We start from the raw sequence: 18,988 nt of genomic DNA on the forward strand, positions 1-18,988 counted from the left end.
CTTCCATTTCTTATCACACATTTTTACACCTTCACTCACCTTAGGTGGTGCTGGAGGGATCATGTTTTCGGGTTGTCCATCCTTCCCGTTTCTGTTCTCTCGACAACTAAAGAACCATTGAAGGGACAATGATCTGATTCAGTTTGGGATATAAAGGTCAAATGTCACAGAAGTCATGATACACCTGAAAATATATTGCTGTTACGAGAACTAAAGAGCCTTTTTAAACATAACTCATGTATGTCTGTTGTATTGACTTTGTATTTAACTTTCCTTTTCATCACCATTGACAGTTGGCGATCTTCCAGGCCCACCCTCAGTTGCGTAACTGTGTACGCCCAGCCGTTGAGAGGGCAGTCCAGGAGCTAGTACATCCTGTGGTTGATAGATCCATTAAGATAGCTCTCAGCACCTGTGAACAAATCGTCAAGAAGGTCAGTTCTTAACACCTTAATTGTCTTGGAATTCATGTAGTAATAATTCACAAATTTAAAGACTATTAAATTATAGTTAATCTATAGATTATTTATTTTCAAAGTTGTATTCATTTTCAAATAAAATGAATGATCATATGATAAATCATATATCATGTGAAAGATGCTTTCTGTGGGGGTGTTGTGGTCTAGTGGTTAAGACTCTCGTCTTTCAATCTGAAGGACGTAGGTTCAATTCCAAGCCATGGCGTGTTTTCCTTCAGTAAGAAATTAATCCACTTTGTGCTGCACTCAACCCAGGTGAGGTAAATGGGTAAAGACAGGAAGTAATTCCTCAAAAAGCTGTGAGCATTGGTAGACTAGCTTAGCCGGGTAATATAGAGCACCTTGAGCACCTAGCAAGGTAGATACGTGCACTATACAAATTCTACATTATTATTCTTTATATTATTTCTTGAATCTTGTATAAGCTGCTGAAATTTACTATAGAAATGTCCAAAAAGCATTAGAAAAAATGTTGTCTTGATAAATTTACTTATTTTTTTTCAATTTTAATTTAAGTTTTCTTCTACAGCATGGAATGGATGAAAAAAAATTGAAGATCCCATCACTGTAATTTGCCTTTTGAAATACAACAACTAAAGGGCCTAAATGAGAGTATGCACTAAATCTGTCTTAAATTCCAAAATGATTCTCATTCTTGTTTGTTCTTCTAGGACTTTGCCCTAGATCCTGAGGAGAATCGTATGCGTCTTGCTGCTCACCACATGGTGCGGAACTTGACGGCTGGTATGGCCATGATCACCTGCCATGAACCACTCATCTTCAGTATCATCAACAACTTCAAACTATCCTGTATAGCAGCTCTCAAGGTAAACTGATTCTTCTATATGCAAATGGTGACAGCTTATGAAAGAAAATATATCTATAATTGATGTGCAGGCATTTCGATGGGATGCACCCATCATTATTGCACTTTAATTCGGGCTGAATGAATGATAGTTTTACATAACTTGTATTGTAACGTAAAAATTTCATGATTGACATAAACTAAGAGTAGTATGATTGATAATTTACTAAGAGAATTATCAATATTTATGATTGATAAAAACTTAAGTACATTGTCTTCCATAGACTTATGATTCAATTAGATTGTACTAATGATTGTTTGTGTTACTGGGCCCTTGTCTTAGACTTTTCTTCATCCTGGGATGCATCATGTCAGACAATAAAAAGTCATTAACTTCATCCTATTTTTTAGCAATTGAAAACAATTTTATGGATACAAAAAGGCTCACTTTAGATGGTTTTCCTCTTTATTCACACATTTTTTGTGGCATGATTGATCACTCATCCAACATCTTGTGTTGTTTTCCTCAGGGTGGTACTCCACAGCAGAAGGAGCTGATAGAACAGGCAGCATCCGTGGTTGCCAATGACAACGTAGAACTGGCCTGTTGCTTCATTCAGAAGTGTGCTGTAGAGAAGGCCATCCCTGAGATGGACCGAAGACTTGCCACAGAGATTGAGCTGAGGAAGCATGCAAGGAATGAGAATCGTCGCTACTGTGATCCAGTGGTTCTTACCTATCAGGCTGAAAGGATGCCAGAACAGATTAGACTAAAAGTGAGAAATATAAACATCTGTAGTATGTTTTCCCCTGTCTTTTTTCATAGGACAAGGGAGGATCCTTGTAGGGAGGAACCTTGTATTCATTAAATTGATGCTCATTGAAGATGATAGTCATTTTCCCTCACAAAAAGCAATATGCTGTATCATCTTGTTAATATTGGAAACAAATTTATAAAGCCAAGGGCATGTTGGAAAAACTTGGAGACTGGAGCAACTGTCCAGTTGAGTAATTACAAGTTGCAAACAAACAATAAATATGGACGTGTCATACATAATGCAATGATATAAACTTACAGGCTGATAAGTTGAAGCAAGAAAGTTGAGAAATCCTGCTTGGTTATTGAGTTTCCAATGTTCTACTCGGTTGATTAAAGGTTTGAAGTGTAATATCATGTTAAAAGTATTAGTTCTTAAAGATAAATTGGTTAATTTTCACAGTCTTTGGTGACACTTATTTATTATGTATTTCTTTATTTCATCAGTCTACAGTTTTTTGTTGAAAAATCAATGGCAGGCACTGGTGATAAAAGTTATGACTCCGGCCTAGGTGCCTGTCAGTTTATTTGCATTGATGATTGTTAAGGTATCTTTGTGAAATTCTTGATGAATTCTATGTTTATTTGTGTTGTTCAGGTTGGAGGAGTCCCTCAAGGTCAGATAGCTGTCTATGAAGAGTTTGCTCGTAGCATTCCAGGATTCCTTCCTACACCAGAAGCAAACCAACCACCGGGTTTTTTAGCCAAGCTCACCCAGGTATCTATCTCATTTATTCTTTGGATAAAGAATATCAACTTTGTTTTCATTAGGAGATTACAAGAAGTTCTAGTCTATAAAATGTCAATACCTGTCATGTTTTCTTTTTTGTTTGTTTGTTTTGTTTCACATGAATATTAACCAATAAAAAAATATGCAACCTCATTTCTGCACATGTATTTATACTGTGGAAATGACATTAATATAACAATTAAATTTACATAACTAACGAATTTGTGTTTATCATTTATCTCATTTCCTGATCTCAAATACACCCATATCTTGTATATAGGTGGGGGAAAAGGCTTTTCTGAACAACAAGCTCATTACAATCTGACCTCATTCTGGGCAGGTTAAAAATATTACTGGTTCCAATTCAGTGGTCAACAACAAAAATTAACCATGCATTACTTTGGTCAGTTGAAGAAATAATTCAATCGTGAGCAATTTGGGAAATCAGGGGAGCATTTCATCAACGTTTTTCATCTGACAAGTTGTCAGATCTCACAACTTTCCTTGATTTTGATTGGCTGATAACCACTGTTACTAGGGCAACTGTCGGATAAAACCTCTGACGAGTCCTTTCATGAAGCGATCCTCTGATGAATAGAATCTGGATTTCGTCAATTGTGATTACAGTTGCGTCCGCCTCATGAACGGGAGGTCGTGGGTTCGATCCTCGGCCGAGTCATACCAAAGACTTATAAAAATGGGACCTTCTGCCTTCTTGCTAGGCGCTCAGCATTTAGGTTAGAGATGGGTAATAATAACATATTATGTTATGCAGGGCCCGCTGGTAGAGCAGTTTCCTAACTCAAGTGGCTACCCTGGGTAAATAAAACATTATTATCACAGTTTAGGTAACAGCATTGTGTCCTTTGATTTGAAATATTTGATATTCTTTTATCATTTTTTTCTTCTAATTGCAGTCCTACGCAGTTGACGAGATCACACAGATCTATGATAAATGCATCACGGAGATTGATCAACATCTTCAGTTTATCAACCAAGTGATGCCTCAATCCCAGCATGTACAGATCTTACATGCCCTGTTAGAATCAGTCATGGTAGCCAGGAACTCACGGGAGATTGTCACAGCTCTTGCCTGCCTCCAAAAGGTGAGGAATTCTGTTCAGATTATAACATGCATTCATTATTTATTTCATTATAATTTGATGACAGAATCGATGACATCATCTAATCTCTATTTTATATTAAATATGAAATATTTTGTTTTTTATTCCTATTTGACCTAGTAATCAAAATAATGTTCTTGAGGAAATTCCACACTATTGAGATCTAGAATACTCTGTTCAGCCAATTTATTTAGTATTTATTCTACATTTCACTCTCCTAATTTCATGGAAAGAGAGCTAAATAATATACAATTTGCAAAGAAATAGGAAATTTCATCAGCCAGTAACTTTAATAAGGGAAGCTAGAATGAACAACAGAGTTAGTTAATGTCAAGTGTAAGTGCTTTGTCATTTTAAACAAAGAGCATTTTTAAAAACTTGTGGAATTGGTTCCAAGGATATACTTTAAACTGACTTGTCACTGCATATTTTGTTTTCTGATCTCCCTAGGCTGTTGAAGGTCTTCTAGAAGGCTACACAGTAAGTTCTCTGGACCCCAATGCAGCCTTGCGCTACCGAGATGCACATATTCTAGTTCTCAAGTCTCTACAAGATCAGAGGGCCTATGGTCCACAGTGGACAAACAAACAGGTCACTAGGTATGTCGCAATCTTTCTTGATATTATCAATACTCTTAACATTTATTCAAACATATTTGTTCTCATGGAAATTCTTATCATTAACCCAAACTTAAAACAAACCTCAAATGTAACTAGGTCCCATAGTCATTACATATTCTTTTGATGTAAATGTTTCTAAATTTGCGGTCATAATTAACCAGCAATGTGGGAGGGGGCATTACAAAAAGATGCTAAAAGTCACATTTCACACCTTTAATCAGAAAGATTATTTCTTGTAAATTTCAGTCATTGTTAGACTACAAACATCAATTTGTACATTGAGGGACTAAGTCATTCTGGCTAAACCAACAAAAAATTGTGATTGGTATATGTATAAAAACACATATTTTGCCAACACATAATAATTCATGAAGTGGAACAACAGCAGACACTTGGGAGGAGGGGGTATTTACTAAAGCTTAGGAGAGGTTTTAAATTAAGCATTTTTATTCTTTGCTATCAATACAGAGTTGTCTGCGAGACGAATAGCGAGAGGAAGTACAACCTTGATGCCATTGAACAGCTGCTGAGGACGCACCTTGTCAACCTACAAACTATTGATATGCATATTGCCACCGTAAGTCATTCTACATTCATTATAAATTACCCCCCCCCCCTTCCCCAAAGAGAAAATCTTTTACAACCATATATTGTTATCCTTTCACCTACAATTTTACAAAGAAACTGTATGAGATTCCTTTTTACAAGGGTAGGCTATGATTCACCTCCATAAAACTTGGTAGACTTGCTATCTAATGAAAAAAAATATTATCTGGTATTTGGTATACATGAAAGTAACTGAGTAAAATTTAGTGATGAAATTATAACATTTCAATGAACTTTTATAATTGTGAAGACACAGGAGAGTGACTCCCCTTTATTTTCATAAATAAATTTCCATTCAATTCTTCCTTACAGTCGATGGAGAATGGCCTTAACTACGGTGCTGTTGGTTTTGCCATGAGCGTAGTCAAGCGATTCCTCATCGATGAGAAACAAAGCAACGTGCTGAATGAAGCCGATCTCTACAACACACTACATGTTCTGGCTAGGATTGCTACACAGAGTCCTAATCCACCAGAGGGGTAAGTAGCCAGGGGGATGAATGAAAGTTAAAGAGCAGAAAAGAGAGAGGCAGACAGAAGGGGGATAGGGAGATAAGAAACGTCAGACCTTCACGTTTATAATTTTGTGGAGCTCAATAAATCGCTCTCCTTATTTTTCTGAGGAGCTCAATTGAGCTCAGAATCGCTCTCCTTTAGGAGCTCAAATCAATTCAATACAATACATGTATGATAAATTGTAGATTTTTCTTAACATCGTATATGCAATAGCTGTGTAGCTAATCTGTGGTGAAACTAGGCCTGGGTCAATACGTTTACAAAATACCGCGCTCCTGCTCACAAAAAAAAAATTGCTAAAATTTCACATTTTACATCTTTAAATCCAAGAAATGGCCATCTATTTTCCATAATTCCTTAAAATTATTTTGATTTAGTTGAAAACTATCAGAAAAATGAAGAATATTCACCTCTTTCCCGACTCTGATTTGAACTTACACTCGGTAAATATTGTAGTCCCACATGCAGACTTCCATGGTGTTGCCATGAAAATCTTTTCATCATTTTTTTTTAGGAGCGCGATTTTTTGTTCTGATTTTTTTTTAGGAGCGCGGTAGGAGCGCCGGCGCGATCCGCTCCTCAAAAATGAAGGTCTGAAACGTACATTGGGAACTTAAAGATTAGGAAAGAGAATAGGAAGGAGAAATAGATAGATGGAGAACAAGATGGACATCCAGATTGGGGGGAGGGTGGAAACAACACACAGACACACTTCTAAAGAAGCAATTTTTCTAGCTTTTAAATTTTGACTGCCATACACAACTATACCTATGCCTCAGTCATCTATATTTTCTCCTACCTCTCTTTCTCTTCATCTTTCATCTTGGATATCTAGATGAGACATCTTTTATTTGTGGTTGACTAGGTAAATACCACACAACGGATGTCTTGGTCTTGATATAATTATGTCACTTCATTGCAATGAAATGATTTTTCTAGCTGCCATCATCATTGCTATATTACTCTTTAATGGAGATAAAGTAGACTTATAAAAGAATCAAACCTCTCTTTTACCAGCTTGCCTCAGTTGATTGAGCTTGTAAGACAGAACCACGACCCTGCCTTTCTTGACAAAGCACCCGGTGGCCCAACCTCCATGATGCACTCCGGTATCTCCCAGGCTCGCGAGTTTGATGATCCACCGGGCCTCAGGGAGAAGACAGAGTACCTCCTGAGGGAGTGGGTCAACATGTACTACTCACCGGCCGGTGGTAAGGACAGCACCAAAGCTTTCTCGGCATTTGTCAATCAGGTGAGTCGATGTATTGTACTTTCCCCATGAGTTGGTATGTCCATGTTTTATGTTATAGTTCATGAGCAATATGTGCAAACTTTTGCTATTTCCAGAGATGCCAACCTTTCTGTAATGCACTATATACAGATGTCAATTGTTCTTTAATTCTCAAATTCTTTATACTTTTGTCTTTGATAAATATACTTCAGGTTTCATTAACAAAGAAATTTTCTTATATTGTATTATTCACATGTCTATTGCTAAAAAGTTGATATACCATTTTTCCACCCAAAATACTGCAACTTTTTTTTTACAAAGCTTGGATCACTGAGTATTTCGAATTGTTCTTTTGTTGAAAAAATTGCAAGTTTCTAAGTTGATACATTTTTTTTTAAATATACGTTGAGTACAAAATCTATTGCATATGGGTGGAATGATAGAAACATATAGTGCTTCCATTGCATTCATGATATAAATGTACACCTCTGTCTCTGACCTTAACTCTGTATTCTTACTTTCTTTCATGCAACACAGATGCACCAACAGGGTATCCTGAAGACGGACGACCTGATCACACGATTCTTCCGGCTCTCCATTGAGCTGTGCGTGGATGTTTGCTACCGGGCCTTGGCGGAACAGGTCCACAGCCAGGCCCTGACCAGAGCCAAGTGCTTCCAGACCCTGGATGCCTTTGTCCGTCTCATTGCTCTTCTCGTCAAGCACTCCGGAGACGCCACGAACCCAGTCACCAAGATCAATCTTCTCAATAAGGTGAGAGGTCAGAGGTTATCGCCCAAAAACATGAAGGGGCTATCATGAATAGCCGTTGAAAGTTTTAAGGAAAGTTTGCCGTAGAATAAATATCATCAATAGCCCTTTGAAGTTAATTTTAGGTGAATTTGCCCAAGAAATATCATACATAGCTCCTGTAAGTTGACTGAGGGTGATCCATACACTTGTTTCCTCTGATCGGCTTTGTATTTGAATATACTTGTTTCCTCTGGTTGGCTCCCTATTTGAATATACTTGTTTCCTCTGGTTGGCTCCCTATTTGAATATACTTGTTTCCTCTGGTTGGCTCCCTATTTGAATATACTTGTTTCCTCTGGTTGGCTCCCTATTTAAATATACTTGTTTCCTCTGGTTGGCTCCCTATTTAAATATTTTGTATTCCCCGTAAGATTTTTTGCTAGAGAAATATCTACTGATACGTACAGATGATCTATCTGGTCTGCAGCCATAATGATTTCAATCTTCAGTGCGTAAAGTAAACATGTGTAGTCAGCAGGCATGAAGTATTTCTGTGTTTCTGCCTGTTTCCGCCTTATCTCTGATTTTAAGGTCTTTTTCTGCAGTTGCAAGCAGTGGAAATTTCCCAAATATCTACCCTTTCAGTTAAAAAAAGTATATTTAGCGTTACCTTAGACATTGCTATAAAACATGGCTGACCTCTTTTTTTTTCTCAACTATGTCCTTCAAAATATAAATTATGAGCCTATCGCATTGTAGGGATTTTATCATTTTATACACATTACCTGGTAATTATATGTGCATAAATATTTCATTCTGCTGCTGTTTTCATTTGCTAATTTGTTTGGTGCACTTTATTATCTCTTATTCAGGTGTTGGGTATCGTAGCAGGTGTGTTGCTTCAGGATCACGAAGTTCGTCAGACGGAGTTTCATCAGTTAGCCTACCATCGTATCTTTAGTATGCTTCTCCTGGAACTCAATGCTCCCGAGCAGATCCTAGAGGCCATCAACTTCCAAGTCATGTCAGCTTTCTGGTAAGTCCCTGACCTAATAATAATGATAATAATAGGCATTGTATGGCGCCATCTATCTAGAAACAATCTATTTCGAGGCGCATTGTTATTATTACCCCGGCTTGAGCTCGACCATCCTTTCAGCGCTTGTGCATTCAAGGAATTAATCCTGCCGGGTACCCATTCACCTCACCTGGGTCGAGTGCAGCACAGTGTGCATAAATTTCTGGCTGAAGGAAAACACGGTATGGCTAGGATTTAACCCTAGGTTTTGAAACAGTGCAGGGAGGTGATTCATAAATAAAGTTTGCTCAAATTGGCATTAAACAAATTAAAATTGGTCTTGTAGAAATTCCACGAAAACATCCATTTGAAATGTTTGATGTTCCACTCAAGTAATAAAATAATCTGTCACAATTAGACTTTGGTTATTCTTTTCAGCAATGCTCTTCATGTACTGAGACCATCTAAAGCACCAGGTTTTGTATATGCTTGGTTAGAACTGATCTCACATCGTATATTTTTATGTAAAGGTTTTACTGAGAGAATAAAACAATTTGAATTTGAATTTGAATATTCATGTATCTATTTTCTTTATTCTTTTCAGCAATGCTCTTCATGTACTGAGACCATCTAAAGCACCAGGTTTTGTATATGCTTGGTTAGAACTGATCTCACATCGTATCTTTATTGCTAGGATGTTGGGCATGCTTCCACAACAGAAGGTAAAAATCACACATTAGTATCTAATGTTTTCTCTTTTTGTTTTGCTAATTGTCGTAACTATAAATTTCAATTAAATTTAATCATAAAATCATATGTGTACTGTATCTATTAAAGTATTTTATGATTGTGGGCCAATTATAGCCTTATTGTTCTATTAAAAATTTCATTTGAAACAACAGTCTACCAAAAGAATGACATGATAGTGTGAATGAAAAAAGATTAAAAAGAACATTTTTAATAAGAGAATATGTTTAGAAATGAACACATTTCATCTTCAGCCTGAAAATCATTCACTCAAAGGTATTCATACGCTTAAGATATCCAAGTAGTTAATGTGTTCATTTTGAAACATGTCCAGTTCACAATAATGTTATATTTTTCCTGTATGTGATACTCTAAATGCACTGATGAGAGTCTTCCTTGCAATTTTGAGTATCTAAATTCAGATGGTTAGCTATATGTACAGTGCAGAAGATGTGTACTTGTTTTGACCAGCTTCTTAGTTGACCCATTAGAACAGTCTGAATGGTGAAGTTTATCCTGCCAAGTGGCTTGTATCTCATCCAACATCATACAGTATCAGCTATAACCTATGATACATCAGGGCCCAGTCTTACAAAGAGCTGCATTGATCCAATCAACCACAACTAAGGATGGCCAGCAACATCAAAAATATATGTGTTCAAAATATTTTCTAGATATGCATACATTCATCATTCTCTTGAAAATTCAGTGTGATTCTCTTTGTTTGATAAGGTGATTGTACAAATCTCCTGTAGAAAAAAATATTGTATGGATGGATTTCCATGCATTTGAGATTGATTGGATCAATCGTAACTCTTTGTAAGACGGGGCCAAGGAATGCATATTACTTCCTATTTTCTTGTGTTCTCACAGTTCAATCTTTCCTGATCCCGGAAGCAGCTAGAGCTTTAGAGACATCATTAAAACTTTTTTTCATAGGACTGTGATTCATTTTTCAAACAGATTTTTCTATTATAGATTGTTACTAGAAATCCTTTGAAGACTTGCAAAATATTGTGCGATTTTTGAACATGTTTGATTAACAGGTAAGTTTGCAGGTGAAGGTGTGAATTATCATTGATATATATTTTTATTGATGCATAGGGATGGCCGATGTATGCTGGCCTACTAACAGGTCTCTTCAAGTTCATGACACCATTCATGCGCAATGCAGAACTTCCAAAGCACCTAGCTCTACTTTACAAGGTAATTATCCAACATGGAAATCACTTCTTTCTAAATGCTTTGTATGCATCCTACCATCTAACATTACCATCGGCCTCTTCCTAGAATATTTTGTCAGATGGTCTTTGATGGCTGCAATTTCAATTTTAAAATGTCAAAGATTGAAACAGCTAGTACTGTCTGGTCAGCAGGCAGAGCTGCCAACCAGTACTGACTTTTACTATTACCGACTTGTTCTAGTTCATGTTGGCAGCTCTGAGCATGGGCTGCAGATTTTGGTGGATTCACAGTATGGTGCGCCATCTATCGGTTGCAGCGAACAGACCAAATTTCTAACTTCAGGGTCGACATCGAGCGCAGACAGCCCACTGTGATAGTGTACTGTAATGTGACTGTGATGCTTAACCCTAAAAAGACTGGGGGGGCTGATTCAGCCCCCCCTCAACATTTTTCGCGATAAATCCGCCACGCGAATTTTTTTTACCGCGTCACTCGCTGACTTTTTACTTTCAAGTCTCGCGCAACTTTTGAGACCAAAATTGTGACCCCTGGGTACGCGGTTCCGAAATTACACAACATTTCGTAAGTGCATGCAGACCCAAAATTACTCAAAAACGTGAATTTGTGTACAAAACCAATGCAAATGGTGTTTTTAGCCAAAATTCATAAATGTATCATTATTTTTACTTTTACTGCTTAAAATCAATTAATTTTATCTTTTTTATGGTCAAAATAAAGTCCCTGACGATTTCCATTGAAAAAACAATAAAAAACAAAAAGTCGAAAAACAAGGAAATACATAAGAAATTTAGAAAACAATAGAATACACAAGAAAATAAATGTGATGTTGAAAATTTTGAAAAATAAATTTGATCAGATGCCTATCTAGAGTATGTGAAACCAAAAGTAGCATTTTAGGGGCATTATTTTATTAATTAGAGCAAACTTACGATTTTACGCATAAATTAGCATAATTAATGAGCAATGAGATTTTTCGCAGAATTTAATATTATAGTTTTGTAGATAATGCCATGGGTAACACGCGTGCCAATTTTCGTCGCGATCGACGGCCGAGATCATAAGGGGGGGCTGAATCAGCCCCCCCCCCCCCCAGTCTTCTTAGGCGTCGAAATAGCCCAGTCTATTTAGGGTTAAACCATATGGCAAGAATTTACAAAAAACGGTCTTAATTTCCCAAAGAAATATGCGGGCAAATTTCTGTCCCACCTCTGGGACCCTGGTAAACAGCATATCCGGTCGAGCCGCCTAGGCCAGCGCTGAATAATCGCATGCTTTCAATTCATACACTTTAATATTAGCGCATGCAGCAGATGACAACTTTTTCCCATGAGGCATTGTGAATTTCGGCCTGTCTGCTGCAACCGATAGATGGCGTACCGTATTCTGAATCCACCGAATTGTGGTTCAGCAGAAACTATTGTCCGGTTTGTAACATATTAGCTTTGTTTCTTTTCCTTTTTTCATGCATTTTGTAGGGAACTCTGAGAGTGCTGCTAGTGCTTCTACACGATTTCCCAGAGTTCCTTTGCGATTACCATTACGGCTTCTGTGACGTCATCCCACCAAACTGTATCCAGATGCGTAACCTGATCCTATCGGCATTCCCTCGTAACATGAGACTACCTGACCCATTCACACCTAACCTCAAGGTATGTATGTGTATGCTAGCTGTAATCCTTCAATCCCTGAATGCTCCCCAGACTACCTCTCCCCTTATTTGTTGCTTTTATCCTTGGTATGTTTTGTGCACCTTTTGAGACCAAATTTTGTAATATCGCAATGGTACCAAATTTATTATGAAACATTTGGATGCCCAAAAATAATTCTTTCGCAATTATGATGAAGCCCAGCCCCCCCCCCCAAAAAAAAAAAATATATATGATAGTCAATATGAGATATATATCTTTTCTGGCTATCTAAATGGAGCTAATATAATGACTGAATTACATTGTATCATGAAATCTATTTTTAAAAAACAGCAATTGAATGATGTGTAGGGAAATACTTTTATGATCACCAAGTTGGACAATTGATAATAATTGTAAAGTTATACATGATCGACCTAGATTTGATGAATAAGTGACTGAACTTTCTCTAATGAATGATTGTTATTCAGGTTGACATGTTAGCAGACATTGCTCATCATCCCCGCATCCTGACCAACTATGTTACTGTCATCCAGCCTGCCTCATTTAAGAAGGTAAGTTTCTTACATTTTAAACATCTGGGTCCCGAAACAAAAAGGTTAGCGATTAATAGTATGCTTGATTTTCATGATTAATTGTACATTGACATTGTAGCCAATGCAATCATGCGTAATTAAAACATGTTCTACAATGATTACTAAGCTTTGTGCTACGGGCCCCTACTGCCTGTCTCATTCACAAGGTGTTCAAATCCCATGCATTTACCAGAAGACAACTTTCATTTTCAGATCTGTGTTGAATGTCTTTCAATTTTGCCACCATCCAAAGTCACTGTGCATTATTCACAATTGAAAGAGAGACTTTAAAAGCCCATTCATTGTGATTTTTCAGGTTTTGCTCCAGATTTTGTAAATTTACCATGTGAGAAATCTGTATATGTTTGATTGTCAAGTCATATATACCTCTTTTACTTATACCACTAGAATAAATTGAAGAACAGATACATTGCCAACTATCGAGTAACTATAACCCCACATTTAATGAGATCATGTTATCAAATCTATGGGCAAAATGTAAGGTAGATTGCCATTGGTCTGCACCCACTTTGCTTACTCTCCATTTGGTTTTTCCCCTCATATCCTCAAGTTAATCCACCTTAATTTTTAATTGCCCACATTCACTGAACCCTCCTCGCACTCAGGATCTGGACTCCTACATCAAGACCCGTAGCCCTGTCACCTTCCTCTCTGAGCTACGCAGTCATATCCAGGTCTCGCAGGAACCGGGTCAACGTTACAACGTATCCCTGATGAATGCCTTGGTGCTGTACGTGGGCATGCAAGCCATCAACTACATCCAGAGCAAGGGAAGCACGCCCTCTATGAGTACCATCACGCATTCCTCCCATATGGACATCTACCAGAACCTCGTCGTGGATCTGGATACAGAAGGTTAGTCAGGGGCACAAGCGCAGATACCCCCTCTTCCCCTTACTTAAAGAGAAATGCCAGTAGTTGCAGTAAACACTGATTTCATGAGAAAGTCTGTAAAACCAGGCTTAATTGTCAGTATATCATCGAGGATCTAGATCTGGTACAGTTACATAAACTGAACTTTGTGAAATCTTGAAATCTACGCTGAAAAATGTTCACACTGAAGATCACCAACACAGATACGCCCACACGTGGGACAGTGTATTATTATTGCTGGAATAAAGAACCGACGGAAGTGACAGAATCCGCGCTTATTTTGCTTATTTCTCAGCAATTACACAATTTCTTCCAGAATCCTTTGGCACATATTTTTTATTCATACAAATAGACACTTGGGTGGTCATTATATTAGATTCTGTAAAAGTCATTTTGAGATCGTTACCAGAACTGGAATTTATCTTTAACCCTTGATATTGAGGAGACTCGCCTAACTGCATTGAAGTACTATACCAACATCAATTTTGTTAACACATGTTTATGTGATTTTTTAGAAGTTCACAATGATTTAATTTCACGATTTCTTTTGTTGCTTACACTGAGATGTGTGGGGACATGATATTGAAGTTGACATTTTTGCAAATACTTTGAAAAATAAAACCCCCTTGAAAATAACCACTCATATAGGACTTAGTATTGATCTTCATTGCTTTCCATTATAGATAATTGCTTACTTTAAACTCACTGAGTGACTTATTTGCAAAGTTTAAAATAATTGAGTGAGTTTTAAGCAAGAGCCTGTTGACTTTGTATCTATATCCATTGGATGTATAAGTTGAAAAGTTAACATCTAAATTTCATATCCAAGTTAAAAATTGATGGATTACTATATTTTTTTTTTGCAGGTCGTTACTTGTTCTTGAATGCCATTGCCAATCAGCTACGGTACCCTAACAGCCATACTCACTACTTCAGCTGTACACTACTCTACCTATTTGCTGAGGCTAACACTGAGGCTATTCAGGAGCAGATCACAAGGTTAGTACCATATTTCCTAACAAATATCTTGAAATATATCAGAAAACTATTGCATTCTCTTACCCCTCGTCTAGTTTTACTTTACCCCAGCAAAACAAAGTTTGGTGGGGGTATGAGATATTACAGATTAAACAACTTCTTCAGTTCTTTCCAATGCTCTTGGTACACAATTGACCTTGGAGTGAAGACATTCAAGACATAATTTTCAAATTATGTCTTTAATCTTTAATAATTGCCATAGCAATAAATCAGGAAATTCTTGCAGAGCAAACTACTTCCTCTTTTTTCGACCCAATGCTCTTGAGTCTTGGTATACACATTAGTATTAGAGTGAAGAGTGTAAGACATATTTGAGTTTGTCAGAAGCTGTGCTGTTATGATATATAGTCCTTACACAAGACCATCATGTATTAATCACTGTCAGTGATATTTCTTGTTTTAAATTGATAATGAATTCATTGCAAATGCTCATGTCTGTAAGCTGAAAGACAATGCAGCTCAATTAGGTTCATTAAAGGAGAAGTCCTTTAATCAGGAAATTATTGCAGAGCAAACTACTTTCTCCTATTTTGACCCAATGCTCTTTGTCTTCTTTTCCTATACCTATTGCAGAGTGCTACTGGAGCGTTTGATCGTGAACAGGCCCCACCCATGGGGACTTCTCATCACATTCATTGAGCTTATCCGTAACCATCACTTCAAGTTCTGGAGCCATGAGTTTGTCCATTGTGCCCCCGAAATCAAGAAGTAAGTCTAGTGAGCATGGCATGTCATAGTTCAGCTCAATGATTTCAAATGAGAAAAGTAATCACTTCATTTTATATTTAAAGTAGAAAAAAATATAATAAAAATCAATAATTTCAGAAAAAGAGATCACAGAATTCTGATTTCATGCAATAGTTCTATATAAATTAGAATAATCAGTGATCAGATGATTTTTGAAAAATCGTCATATGCAATTTCATATATTATGCCATAGGTAACAAATGTGTCAATTTTGCTGTTGAAAGTCAAGATCCTGAAGGGGGCTGCCCCTTCCAGACGGGATGATCTACCAAAATTGCCCGACGTAGATACGGTTGATATAACACAATTAGTATTAATGGAAATCGATCTGTTTTCATTCTTCACAGGCTGTTTGAGTCTGTGGCTCGTAGCTGTATGCAACAGAAGGGCTCTGCTCAACCAGGCATAGCCAGAGATAATGCAGAAGTACATGAAACGTAACCAAACCCTTCAAGGAATACACTACAAGATATCCTGAATTCTTGTCATCAAAGATTCCGCTCAAGCAGTCATGGTTAGATATCAAAGCTCATGAAAACCCTATCAAACCCTTATCAGGAATACATTGAAAGATATGTAGTCATGTCATTTAATCCTCAACATGGTTGTCTCCATAAAACCTCATTTGATGTATATCATATAAACTTGGCATACATGTGTGACAAGGAGTGTATGAAAATTCTCCATATGAAAGGCTATATAAAATAAAACATTTGTATCTTTTGTATGTGTCTTTACAACATATTGATGTAAACCTTTGTATCAATTTTTTTTTGACCTATTTATTCAGACAGGAAAATCAGTATTAATTTTATCTTACCCAAGTGTTCCTTAGTTTGAAACTACAAGATTTAATTTCTCCTCACTTTAACCATGAAGCTGATTTTTTTTTCAAGAACTCTTGAGATGTATAAAGAGTGATTTTAATGAGCACATTTTTTTTATTTCATACATGGAACTGCAAAGATGAATAATGTTCATTTGATGTCAATGCTGCACAAGTGCTGTACTTGTTTCTCTGTGATTAATCTTGTTTTAAGTCAATCATGGGAATGTAATATTCATAGTTTGTCTCAGTTTCTTTGACTTCATTTCACTTCTGTTTATTTCAGAAGATCAAATTTGACTGGATATGACCAATTAATAAGCATTCCCTTGTCGTACTTTGACAAGAAGAATAGATCATGATGATTACTACGAACATACTTGATTCTATTTCAACAATAGATAAGTGAGGCACATTCATTATTGAATTGTTTATTTTCTCCTGAGCCAGATGTGTTATGTTGTGCCTTATTTATTCACATATGTTTATTATATCAAATCAGTGATACACACTAAATAAGACAAGAATATTATCTTGATATGCACTCCTTCACAGTATTCCATTTGCTACGTGCATTCAGGAACAACAAAATGTCTTCTATGGTTTTCATTAGATTTGAATAATCATTCATGATCAATTTGATGATTTTTTAAGAATTGCAACTTGTGGCACTGTAGAAATCATTTTTTATTGTGTTCAATTTCTTTGGGTCTCTTTTAAAACCATATTAGTTTTGTAACAGCTCCCAATCATTTCAAGGCAATCAACTTAAGAGTAGTTATGAAATGCTTGAAAGAATCGTGACATTGAACATTCACTTGTTGCTGCCACTTTTCTTGTGTCAACAATGTTGTTGATTCCAGCTGTGCTGGTCAGCAACCCATGTTACTGGCAACATCAGATTCCTCACTGAATTCAAAACACAATTGAAAAAAATAAAAATGATTACCAAAATAAAAAAACATGTTTAGGTAATCCGTACACATTTGATTTCTCCGTAACCATCCTCTCTCTAATAGTTTGAAAATTCTGACAGCATCACATATGTTGTTTGAAAATGCATTGATTTGTGTTTTTTCCTTAACCACTCCTGTGAATTTACACTGTATGTGTGTGAATTACAATTTAGATAAGGCTAGAGCCTATGACCTCCAAATTGAGCATTTCCATTGCTGAATAATGATACAAAATACTGGGGACATGCATTTTCAAACAATTGTTTAATGGTCAGAAAAAATGATGTTATGGCAAAGTTGTTTATCTCTGTCTTTATTTAAATTTCAGAGAAATAAGTTTAAACCGTAAGTATTGAAATGTAATGTTATTTTTCTTAGGGAAATAAATCATTTCTGCAATACTAACTATATTAATCTAAAGTATTTTACATGCTTAATCTGCACACTTGTACGCATTATGCCAAGAAATATGCCCCAAAAATAGAGAAAAGGGAATAGGATGGGAGATTCTGAGCTTTTCATTCACACTTGTGCATTATGGAGATTGTATATACTAATATGTATGTAGCCAATATTCAGGACAGAATAAAAAAATCAGTGTTTCTAAAGCATACAGCAACTCATCCTGCCGACTTGGTCTCGGTTGCAGTAGTAGTTATGTACAGTGATATACCTCTGTGGTGTATATAGTATTTCTAGTAGTATTTAGACTGTTATTTGAAACCAATTTGGCTGGATGAGTAGCCAAGATTTGAACTATTTTATGTAATTATTTGTAGTTAGGTATAATGGATATTGAGGCGAAGAAGCCGAGGAGTTGTTATGATGAATGTATTGTAATTAAAAGTGCTTGTACTGATGTCTTATCTGTGTTTTCTGCAAATATTTGAATAAAAATGAAGGCATGTATATGAAACATGTAAGAGAAAATTTTGTCTTTTACTCTCTTATTCTTTTCTCTAATTTTCTATGTGTCCTTACCTATGCTCTACACAGTGCAAGAATTGATAAAACATTTCAGGAAACTTTATTTAAAAAAATGGTAACAATGAGACTGAGCTGATCTTGTGATGTTATGTAGTTTGGGTGCATAATTTGGACCTTCTCAAAAAATAAATAATTTAGGGTTCAAAAATTTATAGGGGCAGTTGCTGTTCTGGCATCCATCTGCCATAATATATTATAACAAGAAATACACTACCTAAGGTTTTGCACACTGGAAGGCCTTTATTCCAAATCTAAATGTCAAGTCAACCCCAACCTAAAAGTTGATCTGAATAATGAAAAGGAGAAAAATATAACAAGCGTGACACTGAAAATTTCCTCAAAATCGGATGTAAAATAAGAAAGTTATGACAGTTTAAATTCCACTATTTTTCACAAAATTGGGACAAAAGGCAAATGAGTGTGATGTCTGCCACTCGCTATTTTATTTGTATTTTGTTTTCATTGAATCCCAAGAGGTTTCTCCTATGGCAATTCCACATGTTCAAAGAGAAATCAACATTATGAGGAGAAAATTAAAAATATTTCATGTAACGAAATACAAAAGAAATAGTATGTGACGTCTTCTCTCATTTTGCGAAGCAACTCTGATGTGCTTATATTAACTGTTTTGTGAATGAATACAAAATTTTTGAATTTCATTACTTTAT

At 36.3% G+C, this 18,988-nt stretch overlaps 1 protein-coding gene across 2 annotated transcripts in view; it reads left to right on the forward strand.

Annotated features, from left to right (window-relative positions):
• The window catches only part of LOC129254471 (CCR4-NOT transcription complex subunit 1-like), a 54,505-nt gene extending 36,242 nt beyond the window's left edge, over positions 1 to 18,263 (forward strand). For both annotated transcript variants that reach the window (XM_064114646.1, XM_054892936.2), the window contains exons 28-46: positions 294 to 434; positions 1,151 to 1,306; positions 1,815 to 2,060; positions 2,700 to 2,819; positions 3,749 to 3,937; positions 4,406 to 4,554; positions 5,044 to 5,152; positions 5,494 to 5,660; positions 6,714 to 6,948; positions 7,465 to 7,701; positions 8,553 to 8,716; positions 9,303 to 9,420; positions 10,550 to 10,651; positions 12,127 to 12,300; positions 12,768 to 12,851; positions 13,499 to 13,748; positions 14,633 to 14,765; positions 15,378 to 15,512; positions 15,899 to 18,263. In XM_064114646.1, coding sequence (XP_063970716.1) covers positions 294 to 434; positions 1,151 to 1,306; positions 1,815 to 2,060; positions 2,700 to 2,819; positions 3,749 to 3,937; positions 4,406 to 4,554; positions 5,044 to 5,152; positions 5,494 to 5,660; positions 6,714 to 6,948; positions 7,465 to 7,701; positions 8,553 to 8,716; positions 9,303 to 9,420; positions 10,550 to 10,651; positions 12,127 to 12,300; positions 12,768 to 12,851; positions 13,499 to 13,748; positions 14,633 to 14,765; positions 15,378 to 15,512; positions 15,899 to 15,992 — 3,003 coding nt within the window. In that variant the 3' untranslated portion in view covers positions 15,993 to 18,263. The remainder of the gene's footprint in view (positions 1 to 293; positions 435 to 1,150; positions 1,307 to 1,814; positions 2,061 to 2,699; positions 2,820 to 3,748; positions 3,938 to 4,405; positions 4,555 to 5,043; positions 5,153 to 5,493; positions 5,661 to 6,713; positions 6,949 to 7,464; positions 7,702 to 8,552; positions 8,717 to 9,302; positions 9,421 to 10,549; positions 10,652 to 12,126; positions 12,301 to 12,767; positions 12,852 to 13,498; positions 13,749 to 14,632; positions 14,766 to 15,377; positions 15,513 to 15,898) is intronic.
• Positions 18,264 to 18,988: the final 725 nt, after the last annotated feature.

Source organism: Lytechinus pictus, chromosome 2 (assembly GCF_037042905.1).
Source record: "Lytechinus pictus isolate F3 Inbred chromosome 2, Lp3.0, whole genome shotgun sequence".
Lineage (NCBI taxonomy): Eukaryota > Metazoa > Echinodermata > Echinoidea > Temnopleuroida > Toxopneustidae > Lytechinus > Lytechinus pictus.